The following is a 14945-nucleotide window of genomic DNA, read 5'->3' as shown; positions in this document are numbered from 1 at the left end:
GCTGAATACATAAAACCATAGATACACTAAAAATTAACAAATACATCCTAAAAAAATGAATACAATCTAAAAATTTAACCAAAAAAAAAAAACGCTCAAAAAAGTGAATACAATCTAAAAATTTAACAAAAAAGCTCAAAAAAGTGAATACAACAACACCAACCACTAGTTTCGGCCAGATCTACCGACGATTTCCAGCTAGATCTGCCGGAAATTTCACAACAACAACAACGACCCTTATGCTAACAAAATACACCCTAAAAAAATGAATACAATCCGGCGTCAATCGTCATATAATTAATGGATTACTTGTCATTTCGTTTAGATAACTAATTAATGCTATAAAATGAAACTATTCATCTATTAAAATATCTAATTATTTTGCTATAAATCAACTCATTGTTGATCGTCTCTCACAACCATGGCGTCTTCAACTAATTTGTTCCTTCTCCTCACATTTGTTTTTTCGTCTTCATCCTTCTCTCATCACAAACCATTGTTCCACAACCACAAAAAGTCTCTTCGAATTTACTCGCTAAAGCATGCAACGAGTATGTTGATTTGTTCTCTAAAGCATGCAAAGGTTGGGATCCCAACTTATGTTTAAAGATCATGAAGTCGAGTTCCAGAATCATGTCTTCAACGGATCAACTGAGTTTGGCATTTAACATAATCGACACGGGAACCTCAGCCTTGGCAAGGCTATGCTCTACCATTAAGCTATTTCTGCCAGCTAGGGTAGTGGCGAAGCACTACTGAGCAATAACGCAATAAATACACAAAAATACATAAAGCAAAAGCTCAATGACACAAAAATTGTTGATAAAGGTTTAAAATCAGCACTAAATAAGTGTGTTGATTGCTTTTAAGATGGAATCTGGTCCTTTGTACAAGCAAAAATGCACATTAATAGAACTGAAGATGATAGGGATCGGATTATATGGAAACAAATGCTGATCTTCTATTTGTTCCTGAGCACGTGGGACGTTGTGGATTATTATTGACTGATTACAAATTTAAGGATCCAGTAATATCATATGGGATGGATATTGTGCTATATTTTAATAATCCAGCAAGAAATATTGTGATGCTACTTGAATTTTCTTCTCCTCCACCAACACTATTTTGACCTATTTAGACGTATGGTTATCAAAGTAATAAGTAACTTGTTTAAATTATGTTTTTCTATTTGGGGGTGGGTCAATGTTTTTGCTGTTACAAAATCCCATGCTACGGGATGAATCTAATCACCAACCGATTTAGCTCCCAAAATCCCTATCTTCTTTACTAAAATACTAGTTTGGATTAACGGGGAATCACGTTGGTTAAATGCAAAATAATATCTAAGGGCTCTCTTTTTATCGATTAGCTAAATACATGACAAGTGCATCATAAGCCAAGATCATAAAAAGCATAGTAAAAGGATTACAATCCTACATATATTAAGACTCTTTTGGTATAACCATTTGGGTTCAACGTTTTTGCTGCTACTGAATCTCGTGCTACGGGATGAATCTTCTCACCAGCCGATTTAGCTTTTAGAATGCCTCTCTTCTTTATTACAACAATTTTTAAGGTAAATGGGGGAATTATGTCTCAAATATGATGATGACTAAGGGATTTCTTTTCACCAGTTAGATAAATACATGGCAAATGAATCATAAGCCGACATCATAAAGAGCATAATAAATATCATAGTCCTACATGTATTGAGTTTGTTCTCATTTTTCTCTTTGTTTATTTGGCCTTTTTTTGTTATCACTGCTATTTAGGTTTAAGCTAGTCTTAATTTTTAATTTGAAGATGTTGTGAATTTTCCATGGAATATTTAGCTTCCTTTTGTCTAAAATTTTAGGCTGATTGGTGATATATTGTTACGCTTCTGTTTTGCGCGTTCTCTTTTAATCTTTTTATGGTTCAATCTTAAATTTCATCTGTTTCAACTCTTTCAAGGTAAGTAACACTGAATTTTGAGTTTGTTATTTTAGATACTATATCTGAACTTGCATTTGACAAAGTTTGTGATTTAGAAATTAATCTGTTGAGACTGAACCACTGGGAAACGTCGTACATGAATATGCTTGTTAAAGGATCTAGCTAGAAGAATTACTGAACACATTCTCTGGTTACCATTTGAACCATGCATTACTTAAAGCAACAATGGTTGGCATACTCTGTCTGTTTGCTTGTGTTGATATTGAGAGGGGAATACTATGGACGAGAAGCGTTTTCTGTATAATTGTATTAAAAAGAGATAATGGTCATAAACATATATGAAGTATCACTTTTTTGTGAGTTTTCTATCTGAACTATCAGGTGTTGACGTTTTTTACATAAATTATCACCAACTATTTATCAAAACACACTTGAACTATCAAGTGCTTACATTTCTACATGAATTGTCAGGTGTTAGACATTTCTTACTTGAACTATCACCAACTATTTATCAAAACACACTTGAACTATCAAGTGTTTGCATTTCTACTAAACTATCACAAACTATTTATCAAAATACACCCCGACTAAGCCTGTCAATTGGGCCGGGTAGGCCCGAGCTCGGCCCACCTAACCCGGCCCATAGCCGAACCTGGTAAGAGGGTGGTGGGCTGGGGCTAGTGGAAAAAATTAAGGGGCTGGGCCGGACATGCCATGTAGCCCGATCCACCAACAGGCCCGGGTTCTGGCCCACCTGGGCACCGGCCCAGCTCGGCTCACTTCGAATTAATTAATTTAAAAAAAAAAACAGTTTTTGAAAAGTGATTACATATATATATGACAGCGTTAATTAATGCATATCAAATATTTACTTTCATGACATATTCTAGTATACAAGAATCAATCCTCTATTAGATCCATGCTTTCCATTTTCTTGCCTATTTTTAGGGATAGTTCTAAAATTTTGGAAGTTAATTAAATGAGCCACTCAAATTAGTTATTTTATAGGGAGATGATGCCAACTTTAACAACTAAACTCCCTTTATTCTCTTAATTACTATGCAACTAAAACTTAATAGTATTCAATTAATCATTATATATACCTGACAATTTTTTAGAGGTATTCAATTTACTAATGTATTACAATATACATGGTATAATTTAATTATATTATATTATATTATATTTTATTGAGGTATAATATTATATATACATAGTATAATTTATTTTTAGAGGCACACTGATGTACTTTATACATAGTATAATTTAACATAGATTATAATGGTATAATGTTATATATACCTGGTATAATATTATTTTTTAGAAATACTATGTATATTGATTCAACCTTTTGTGACCTTTTGATTGGAACATATTTTTTAGTTGAAAAAAATACCATGTATATTTGTGATTGAGATATTATCAAAAACTCCAAAAACGACTTGTATATATTGTTTGGATATTTATGACTTTGTATATGTTGTTTGTATATTTGTGTATATCTTGTATATGTTGATTGTATATTCGTGTATATCTTGTATATGTTGTTGGAATGAAGATTCCCAACGGCTATTTAAGCAAGAATAGCCGTTGGGCAAATGGCCAAACCCCAAAAATGACTTTTTTTTTTTTTTTTAATTTGTTTTTTAAATTTATTTAAATATAAGTGTCAAATATTATAAAAAGTTGAGAGGGTGATGCAAAATTACATTGATAATTTAAAATAAATTTCAAACTTAAATTGATAACACTGCAAATTCCAAGCATACAAACTTGAACGACTTACATTGCAAAATCAAATCAAAACAATCAAACTAACATTGCAAAATGAAAACAAACTTGAAATTTGAAACTTGAAACTTGAAAGTTGAGTCTTGAAACTTGAATCTTGAAAGCTCAAAATTCAAATTCTAACGAAGAGTTGCATATGCATTTGGGTGTTTTTGACCCAAGTGACGGACCAAAGTATCTACCGGTCCATATCCCGATCCGGACCTATGGTTCATAGTTCGTAGACAAATTCTACATCGAATCGTATCTTCTTCTAATTTATCATAATACCTCCACACTGATGCACTCCTTGAGCTAGAGGAGGAGGATTGTCATTATCCATTAAATTTAAATTTTGAAATTTGAACTTGGAAGTTGGAAGAGAGAGAGAGATTTAGATGAGTAGGAAATGTAGGGATAGAGGAGGGTAGGGAATTGTGAGATAATATGGAGAAGAATGACTGGTATTTATAAATTGAAAATAGGGCCAAAAAATAATTTAAGGAACTTGATGGTTAAAATAAAGTTGACAACAAATAGATTTTAAAGTATCAAACTTAATAAATTTTAGTATTCGAATTTATTTTAAAATAATTGAAACCCGGAACCGGCCTCATGTGACCCGAATTTAAATGGCCCGGCCCGGCCCAATTGACAGGTCTAACCCCGACTAGTATCTGATACTGCTGGAAACTTGCAAAAAAGTGATACTTCAGGTGTGTTTTTGACATCTCTTATTTTTTTTTCTTTCAATTATTTCCTTTAATTATCCACATGGAGTGTGCTATTTGACATCATTTTTAAACATCAAAAAAGTGTACGCCACACACCATCACATTTAAAGGTACATATTTGTAATTTTTGTTATTTTTTATTTATTTCTAGAGTTTGGTGCAGTTTTTTAAAATAATTATTTATGTTGTATATTTTAAAATTTAATCGGATTTTCTTGTTGTTTCTAGTTAAATCTTGTTTCTAGTTAAATCGCTTTTGTTCCACCGTCAGCATTCGGTAAATATTTAACAAGACTAACAATATTAACTTTGGTAAACTTAAAGTAACAAAACTGTTAAGTATGAACTATTTTGTAGGTAGGTAAGCTCAAAGATAATGGACACCGAACATTCAAAACAAGCAACTTGTACACACAAAAAAACCGATGGTTTATAATGGAATTCCTAATGTCGATGATTACGATACTTAATTATAAGAGGGGGTTATAGTTTTGTTTAATTCATAATATGCCCCAGAAATTTCAAAAAATATATTTACAGCCCCATAAATTAAAAATAATGCAACTTCTATCGACACAAAAAAGGGAAAACAGTCAAATTTGCCCCTCTAGTGTATGAAAAGGGTCAATTCTTAATTTATAGCCTGGCACAATTTTTGAAATGTACTTCTATATCTCTTGTTAGTATTTAATATTGTATTGCATATTTCAGGATTTGATAGAACTTTCCTGATGTTTCTAGTTACACCTTTTTTTTTTTTTTTTTTAATTGTTTCTGTCAAATTCAACAGATAAAATTTGATAAATATTTAATAGAGACTAAAAGTATTAACTTTTGACAAACTTAAAAGAACCAAAACCGGACAATTGTGATTTGTGAAGCTATTTAAGGGACCATTTTGTCACTTTCTCAACACAAAAAATTAAAATTAATGCGATTACGCTACTTTCGGTTATAGTTTTGTTTAATTCATTACACACCCCCATAAAGGTCAGAAAACTATATTTACAGCCCCTAAAGTTAAAAAAAGCTACACAAAAGCCGGATACATATCGATATGGCGTCTCCGGTGGTAGCAAAGGTGGCAGAGAGGATCGGAAATTCAGTACGGCGACAGGCAATAACTATTACGGACGCTGCTGCCGTTAGAATAAGGAATCTACTTCATCAACGGCAACGTTCATTTCTTAAACTCGGTGTTAAAGCTCGTGGTTGTAACGGCTTATCCTATACCCTCAATTACGCCGGTAAAATAATAATATCATATTCCTATGATTAAATTAAATGTTTATCATTTGTGTTACAATAATTCACGTGGACGAATTTTCCTATGTCTAAATTAGGGGTAGTTTAGTACTTCCTTCCGTTCCACTTTTGATTTTTCACGCCGTTTAAGAAATAATAAATGAAGTGTGTATTTTACCATGATGCCTGTGTTATAATTTTATTGGATTTGGAAAATGATTTGGAATGAGTAATTAATGCTAAAACGGGAAAAATAAAATTACTTTTCTCTTGATATGGGAAAGTAGAGGGAGTAGCTTGTTAGAGTTATGCAGGTATTAGTAATACAAACATTAGTTACGAGAGAATCTGTGTATTGTTTTATGCAAGGATTAGTTGTACATAATTTAGTTAGGGAAAATTAGGCTTTATGTCGACGGGGAGAAAAATATTTACATGCTTTAGCCCATATTTTTGAGTTTGTTACCCTGTTTAGGCTTTTAGACGAGGTTGATACATTATGCATAATACAACAAACAACAACATACCCAGTTTGATCCCACAAGTGGGGTATGGGGAGGGTAAGATGTACACAGACCTTACCTCTGCTTTTGTGGGGCAGAGAGGTTGTTTAAGACCCTCAGCTCAAAGAAAGGAAAAGTGAAGGAAAGAAGAGAGAGGAAAGTGAAAGGATGATAAATTATGCATAATGTTGTATAATATTGTATAAACTAAAATTATGGCTACGTGACGTAATATTTTAGGTTGGGCCGTATATTTTTGAAAATTTCCTCAATTTATCTAAGACTCTCAATTACGCCGGTAAATATCAAGTTATCGTATGTATTATCGTTTGGTAGTTGGTTAGAGTTATTGCACGTATTAGTAATACAGGGATTATTTATAAGGGAATTTATATATTATTATCATTACCCTCCCCAGACCCCATACCCTCCCCAGACCCCACGTTGTGGGATTTCACTGGGTTGTTGTTGTATGTTATACAGGATTTAGTTATTCCACCTTCTATCCTACATAAAAGTAATACATAGATTCCCTCATGTAAATACACGAAGAAGCAAAGGGGATTCAATATCTACTACATACATAAAAAATAATTTTAACTTACGCCGAAAGGGGTTCGGATGAACCCCCTTGCTCCCACCTGGCTCCGGCCCTGCCTACTGCTAGGCAAATATATTATCAAAGCATGTTAAAAGACAAGTAATGGCAATTTGACCTTTTTTTAATAACATGGTGTTCGGGTACTTGCTACCTTCCGTCAGCACAAGTGAACTAGATCGTCCTTGGTTTTCACCAATTTCATTGGCTTATATGCCAGACCTTTGGATGTAGTGATTTGGTCATTTATTTATCCGTTGAAAAATTATAACAGGAAACTTATCAAAGAAAAATGGTGTAATCTCTGCACTTTGCATAAAAGATTCAGCTGATGTTATAATTCAACTCATATGGAAAAGTAACAGTAAATAGTGTTTAGACTGGACTGAATATGATTAAGGATGTAACCCTGGCAGACAGTACTGCATAATTGTAAAACACCTTTGGCTTAAGAAGAAACTTGTATCACAATGCTCTTCCATCTATTGAAACTCCGGTTTCAAAGACATCACGCATGGCATCAAAAAGCCTTGGCTGAATGCCGTAGTAACGAAATAGGCGTGCCCCTGGATGTTCCTACAAAACAATTTGGCATATAACATGGGTGAGTTGAAATGGACTGAAACACTTAAATCTTTCAATCTTTATTGTTAAAGAGGTAAATAGTTAACAGCAGACATGAAGCTCGTGGTCTCCCTTGAGTTTTGGAAAATTTGTGTCATCAGTAGCTCCTTTACTATAATATCCTTTTTTTTGACAATGGTAACTTGTATATTGAGTAAAGGCACTAGGTTAGTGCCAGAACCATAGATACAGAGAAATAGGACAGCAGATCCAACTATGAAATCCTAACAGTTACAAAGCACCTATCAGATCTATTAAGGATACTGCCTCCTTCAAGTAGGATATATATTCCTTGATTAATATTTTTCAAAAAAGTAAAAATAAAAATTGCACTTCATTCCTGATAAATGATGTCCTTGATATGGTTCTTCTTAGAGGCTGTTTGGATTGGCTTTTTAGGTGCTTTTAAGCCAAAATAGCTTTTAAGCACTTTTGTAGTGATTGGGTAAGATAAAAAAGTGCTTTTAAGCACTTGTTTTTGCTGCCGAAATAACAAAATAAGCCAAAAGTCATAAGTTATAAGCCCATCCAAACAGGCTCTTAGTTAGGTAGATCCTTCTATATCTTATTAGTTATGTTTTTTTTTTTGATGACATGGGAACCAGCAGCCGCTACCCTTCGGGTGTGCACAGGGTAAACCCAGCTCCTGTGCAATAGCTCGCAAATCACACAGGAGAGGTAACCCGCACTAGGCATGCCCGGTGCGACGAGCTCGACCCAGAAGGCAAATCCCCAAATCTTATTGGTTATGTTGATCCTTCTATATCAAAGTATGAAGCAGAAAACAACGCTTACCATGGCATATGATAGCCACACCCCTTCATGGGCAAACACTACTCTATTAGTCCTTCTATCCCATTGGACTCCTCGTCTGGCCAACAAAATTGAGAATAACCTGTATTTCATCTTGAGATATTTAAATCTTGCCTTCAGACGAACAACCGAAAAGTGTCGATGCTCTCTGTGCATCTGGTCAGCTACGAACTTCCAGCTTTCCTCTCTGAATGTAGATCCCCATACATAATCTTTATGGATCACCTCGGCCAACAGTTTGAGTAATTTATACTGTTGATCTTGATTCATTAGTTCATAAACTATTGGGTCTTGTAGCGCCACCTGTAGTAAAGTAGGGGAAAGGTGTAATCATTATGTAGCATTTCCACATCGGTATAGTAAAATAGATTTTGAAACTTTCGGGTGCGTCTCTGTCTGGTAGGTAATATGGTTACTCTCTCTAATATAAAAGCTAAGAAGCATCTTGATGCTAACAATCAATTAGAAAATTGGAACACCTTGATCTGCTTAAATAGTATTGGCAGAGCAAAGTTAAGCTTATAATATGCTCCTTGCTACGGCTTTGTTCTTTTTGGGCTTAATGCAACTTGAATTTGGAGGCATAAGCTTCATTTGGTTCTATTAGTGTAAGTCATCAACTAATGAGCTACCTGATGAAGAAACAGAAAAAAGAGATATGCTAAAATTGTTCTTTCCTCAGTTATTACAAGACTATGACTTGATTCATGCGTAACTTCACTCAAGGTTCAAGTTTATGATAATCATCAAATGGGGTGTATTGCCATCTGTTTTTTTTTTTTTTAAGTGTAGAGGAATAAAGAAGTTGGCATTAATGGGCTATTCTAGTGGTATGATGTAAGCAACTTTAATGTTACTTGAATGACATTTTATCAGGTAATAGTGCTGCCACTTCCTTCTCAAAGAAAAGCACTAAGGCACTTAAAAACAAACGCGAAGAGAAAAGGGAACAAAAGGGAACTTGTGTAACATTTCTGAATTAAAGTTTACTTCTTCATGGAGTCCACTTAAACTGTTCTGTGGATTTCCCAGAAGTGAAACACTTAAACATGGAGGATTTAGAGACGGGAATTTGTGTACTACTATAGCTTAAGATATTGATGCTCGAGGTAAGAATTTAACGATTTACCATTGATGGTTATTTTTGCCACCCCGTGTGGTCTAAGTTCTTTGTGTTTTTTTCCCAAACCAAGAATTATCTAAAACTAGTAGGAAAATATGGAATGATGTAAATTTTGCTGTAGTTATAATCTAAAGGTAACATTCAATTACTCTCGTCAATGGGTGACAATACACTTACCCCTATTTTAAAAAGTACAGGAGGAAAAAAGGGAACAAGGACAGCATAAAGGAAGTTGGTGCAAACAGAATATGAGTATCAGATACAATTTTTCAAGTATGAGTATCACATTCATCAATGGCTAGATATTTTTGAAGCATTAAGTTATTGCTCATTTGAAGAGAGGTTTAGAATGTTTCCCTCCTTAAAAGGCTCTGGCACTTGGGGAAGTAAATAATATTGGGTGGATAATGTGGTATCTGAAATAATTTATATCACAGAAAGCAAATCAGATAACTTGGAGCAAAAGTTCCTTTCGGCCAACCTGTAAAGGGGAAAAATACAAAACCGGGGGAAATGTAGAAGTGTATGCACCAAAAAGTAGAGAAACACTTACTGGGATTGGATTCCTCCAAACTGAAATAGCAAGAATGTGCAGAATATTAAAACCCTATGACACACATACCAAATGAGTGTAAGATAGATTGAGCAAGAAATTTAATCAAGATCCCGTATTCGGTAGTTAAAGGAGGAGATCTTGCCAATTGTATTGGATCCATATTGTGGAATTTCATATAGGAAAGCCGAGATAGGGTTGTTCTCGGCCTTGACATGGATGTACATATTGATGGAAAGTATGATTTAAGGTAATCACGAAAACACGTCGAGATGAAGGACATATCAATCATTAAGGACTGAAGTTACATTTGGAAAAATATGGTAAAAAAGTGAATTAATAGAAGGAGAGATCCTGTTCCTCATCTAACAAATTTTTTTTTTTTTTTTGAAACTAAAACGAGCCTCATCTAACAAAAATTGTAGAAATGAAATTGTAAAATGGGCATTAATCAGGGGAAATAAGATGGTGATTAAAAATGAAAGCGAAGCATCCTTAGCAAAAGGACATTAATATTAATTACATTCTAAAAAAAACCCTTTTAGAGGATCTTAATCGGGTTGGAGTCCATTCCCAAGCTTATCAGTCTTTGATTCTAAAAGTGTTCAAAAGAGGATGAAATCGTGATGAACACTCAGAGACAAAGATAAGGGGAAGCTTTACTCGCCCTTCTGCCCCAGTTTCATCTGGATCGTGAGAATGTTGAGAAGAGAAAACTCAGATGGCTCACCTTGTTCAGTCGAGAGGTCCTTTCTTGTTGTCTGGGCAGATGATAGGAGTGCGGTTGCAGCCTGTAAACTCCTGGGTGCAATTGTTTATTCAACCTTGTTTTTATCGCTCACCTATAAACTTCTTGGTGCAATTGTTCATTTGACCTCGTTTTTATCGCTCACCTATAAACTCCTTGGTGCAATTGTTCATTGGACCTCGTTTTTATCGCTCAGACGCTCACAACCATTATATTTTGTGAGCTTGGTACATCTTAAAGTAGCATCGTAATTAATGCATGGTGAGATGACAAAATCCACAAAAGATTACTCCATGGGCTCTAGAAGCAATTCATGGGGCCCTACAGGAAATTTGAATTTCATGAAAATCAAATGCGCCAAAAGTAGAATTGTTTTTTCCTTTTTTTTTTTTCTGCGGGATAGGAGAGTATTGGCATTTTCCTTTTGTTTCGGATAGTGCATTGGTGTTCTTCAGGTTTTATCGATTTGCAAATTCTTTCTCATGTTACTAAATTTTGGTAAGTTCATGCACAATTTTCTTTAAAAAAGTCATCTATATTTATATTTATTTTTCTCCTCAAGTGATACTTGCTTTGCTTGATAAATGTTTTTTCCGGGACATTTATGATCAAGCTTTTGATGCATTTGGACCAATAAATGTTAACTTCTTTTTTCGTAATTCCTAGTCACGGCATAATTGATTTTCCTGAAAAAATTATAGAGCAATAAATACAATATTGGAGAGCAGTACAATGTCATTATACGACAACTTAAATGTAAGAACACATAATGCTGTTCTTAGTTTTGGCTTTGATTTCCTTGGAGATAAAATTGCTCCTCCATCTGCTGCATCCACCCCGAAATGGGCCCTATGTGATAAAACCAACTTGTGTTTTTGGAAAATCGCAAGCCTATCCGATGACTAATAATCATAGCTATTAATCAGAGCCGGAACCACGGTTTGGAGGTTCCGGGTGCGACACTACTTGTTGCTATTTACCTGGTCCAAATAGGATATACATCTAAGCGGCTTGTTCCATTTTTTGACTATAGCTTGGGCATTTACATTTTGGTTCATATAGAGAAACCGATCTAGGAAACAAAGTTAAATAATTTTAACAACCTAAAGTAGAATATGAACTTTCCATAGTATTAATTGTTTGAAGGTGAAAAGAAAAAGGTAATATTATGAAAAGTTCACATTCTACGTTAGGTTGTCATAATTATTTAACTTTTCATAATATTACTAATATCACAAAAATACATTACTCACTAACAATTGTCCTCCACGAGCTTCCATATTTTGAAAACAAACATCATAGTGGATTATTTGCTATATTAGAACATATAAGAGGACTTTCATGCCTTCTTTTAGTGGGGATCATTTTCATCTATGTCAAGAATGACAATAACTTAATTTCGTTTTGAACTTTTTCACTGGGTAAGACATGTGTATATTTTTGTTTTCGAATTGGATGGACGCATATGTATAAAGTCATACTTAAATCATGTTCAATTATATAGTATTTTCCTCCACTTTAGAGTGACTTTGAAACTTTTTTTTGCTCAGTTCACGACTATAATCACCTTCAAGTTTTAAAGCAAATCATGCAAATACCCTATCTCCTCTCGCACCAACCAAAATTTGGTCAATGGGAGAGGAGTGAATTGTTGCCCCACTATTAGATGGATTAAATGTCCTGGAACTAGTACTTGCATTTGAAATTTTCCAAGTTTTAAACAATTTGTTTTCTTATTTTGTTTTTATGGCTGAGAATCTATCTGGAGTCAATCCTTAGGATCAATCGTAGCTTTTGAAACTCGGGGTAATGGGCCTGCCGCTCTATCCTTCTCAACTTAAATACCAGACTTAGTTCGCTTGGCGCATGGCTCGACCCTGTGACTTAAGTCACAAGCCTCTCAACCTTTGCCAATTGAGCTAAGCCGTGGAGGCGACAATTTGGTGTTTTCTAATGAACTCTCTCCTTTGAATTTATTTAATGTCGTCGCGCTCACAAAATAATCCATCAGCAGGACTAATTAGCCTCTGGCTAATGATGTTAAACAGAATCAAACTGATCATTAAATGGATTTCTTTTGTGGTTTTGTTTCTAATCACAACCCTTTTGAACATTGTAGACGAGAAAGCTAAATTTGATGAGTTGATTGAAGAGAAGGGAGTAAAAATTCTTATTGATCCTAAGGCACTGATGCACGTGATTGGCACCAAAATGGATTTTGTAGATGATAAATTGAGGTAAGGGATTTACTTTTCCGTTTCTGTATTGCTGGTCACTTTATTAGGCTGACACTGAAACACTATAGGGTATTAAGCCTTTTAATTTTTTGCTCAAGTGATTAATTTTGCTTTTGGCATGAAAAGGATTGGAGATACCTAGTTGAAGTAATCTTCCACATTCTGAACTCTCTGTAGCTTTCTCACTTGCTGCGTTATCCAACTCCCACCTGTTGCCATTAATTTTTCTTTGGGTGTTCAGCGGTTAAGTTTTGTGGTCTTCTGCTTTAGTTTGTACTAATGCCATGTAACATACCTTATTAGCTGTTCTAGTGTCAATTAGGGTCTTTATCGTTTGTTCATGTGCAAATTATTCTGGGAAAATTTTGCTATTATATGTTTAGTTTTGAGAAATATGAAGTTGTCAACTCCATGAGCCGAGGGTCTTTCGGAAACAGCCTCTCTATCTCCACGAGGTAGGGGTAAGGTTTGCGTACACTCTACCCTCCCTAGGCCCCACCCGTGGGAATACACTAGCTATATTGTATTGAAGTTGTCAAGTCCATTGGATGAGGGAGACAATATTTTCGTATCTTCTTGTTTATCTTCTCACTTTTTGGATTTCAGTTCATGTTAGTTTTTTGTTTAAGCATACTAGGCATCATAAAGGAGGTTTATTCCAATGAGGTTAACTATTATTATCTGTATTAGTTTCTGGCGGTGAAAATTTAAGGGGGCGAGGGTCCAAACCTCAGATGCAGCAGTCCTATGAACGGCTGCTGCCCTGAGACAATCCTATAACGATGTTTTGACTTGTCCAAACCCGTCCTCGTTTTAATGTCCACAGCAGTTAGTGACGGCTTTTGACATCTTATGTGCAGGTCTGAGTTCATATTTATTAATCCCAACTCCAAAGGGCAATGCGGTTGTGGCGAGTCTTTCATGACAACAGCCAGTAAAGGAGCTGGAAAGTGAGATGATTTTCGCCCTGAGACATGATGTTTATAATGTACTTTTCACTAGGATAGATAAATGATGAAATAAAGATTTACTCCTGGAATTATCTGCCATATCTTACACATATATCTTCCTAATGTGTTCATTGGATGTAAGAATTGCGAGTCATGCTGGTTGTATAAATCTACTGATACTAATCGTACAGATATAGAAAGATTTTCTGGCGAATGTTATTTACTGGAGGTCTGGTGTTGCAGAACCACCAAACAGTAAAATTAACTTCATATCTAAGGGTAAATCATGGGAGGCTGTAGGGATCTAGTAACTCAGTTAGTTGGTTACCTGAACTTTCACCTTGTTGGTGAGAGTTCGAATCCCCACATTGTAATCCCCTTCCCCATTTTCCCTTCCCAACCCCCCATATAATAAAAACAATCATGGGAGGCTAGAGTTCAAATTTCGGCGAAGACAAAAAAAAAAAAAAAAAAAAATTTAGTAATTTTTTTCAAATCTGTGTAAACTTTGGACTGATCTCTCTTTTTTTATGGGCTGTTTTCATCGTATCTGATCTATCCGAGTTAGCCTTCCCAAGCGGACAAAGGTGGATAATTTGATCTTAGTTCGCCTTTATTTCAGAGTACTGGAAGTGTCATAAGGAAAAAAGAACCACTTGGTATGAACCAGTAATTGAAGGTAGGTAGATAACTTATGTCGCATCGTCTAAAATATGTGGGATCGAGCTCATGATATGTTACGGAGGAGTGTCATACGCATTCATCTGCAAATATAGATAATAGTGGCAGATGAAAATGTGGAAGCAAGTGTGGAAGGATCATTTGTTCCTAGTATAATATTGGACCAAGATGATAGAAGGAGTGAGACTTTCAACTTGAGTAGAAGTATAGAACATAATAATGAGTAAATTTAGTGTCGTACAAGAATTAACAATCTGTCAGTTTGTCACGAGTGTTCTTCATTTCTTGTTCTGATTCATTAAAGTTGTCTTCCTCCTTTAATTTGACTCTTCTAATGAAAGACCACCAATGAAAAACCATCTTTCAGAAATGCAAAAAACCCTCCAATCATAGCTCTTTAACTTTATCTTTGTCCCTTTTTTTTTTTTGAT

At 34.8% G+C, this 14945-nt stretch overlaps 1 protein-coding gene and 1 long non-coding RNA gene across 2 annotated transcripts; one reads left to right on the top strand and one right to left on the bottom strand.

Annotated features, from left to right (window-relative positions):
• The first annotated feature begins 5368 nt into the window (after positions 1-5368).
• On the top strand, positions 5369-14061 carry LOC132629868 (iron-sulfur assembly protein IscA-like 1, mitochondrial). The gene is made up of 3 exons (XM_060345265.1): positions 5369-5686; positions 12766-12883; positions 13744-14061. The coding sequence occupies exons 1-3, from the start codon at positions 5497-5499 to the stop codon at positions 13835-13837; spliced, it is 402 nt and encodes a 133-aa protein (XP_060201248.1). The 5' UTR covers positions 5369-5496; the 3' UTR covers positions 13838-14061.
• On the bottom strand, positions 7102-8344 carry LOC132629869 (uncharacterized). The gene is made up of 2 exons (XR_009578443.1): positions 8205-8344; positions 7102-7361 (listed from the first exon to the last, which is right to left on the bottom strand). It is a non-coding gene; the product is annotated as an uncharacterized LOC132629869 (long non-coding RNA).
• Positions 14062-14945: the final 884 nt, after the last annotated feature.

Source organism: Lycium barbarum, chromosome 3 (genome assembly GCF_019175385.1).
Source record: "Lycium barbarum isolate Lr01 chromosome 3, ASM1917538v2, whole genome shotgun sequence".
Taxonomy (NCBI): domain Eukaryota; kingdom Viridiplantae; phylum Streptophyta; class Magnoliopsida; order Solanales; family Solanaceae; genus Lycium; species Lycium barbarum.
Note: the sequence above shows the minus strand (reverse complement) of the source record. Positions and strands in the feature narration are given on the sequence as shown.

What these genes read in the sequence shown, in the direction of transcription:
- LOC132629868 (XM_060345265.1), top strand. Translation starts at nt 5,497, where the DNA reads ATGGCGTCTCCGGTGGTAGCAAAGGTGGCAGAGAGGATCGGAAATTCA. An exon ending in CTATACCCTCAATTACGCCG is followed by an intron (nt 5,687 to 12,765) that starts GTAAAATAATAA and finishes TGAACATTGTAG; the next exon opens with ACGAGAAAGCTAAATTTGAT. An exon ending in TTTGTAGATGATAAATTGAG is followed by an intron (nt 12,884 to 13,743) that starts GTAAGGGATTTA and finishes TCTTATGTGCAG; the next exon opens with GTCTGAGTTCATATTTATTA.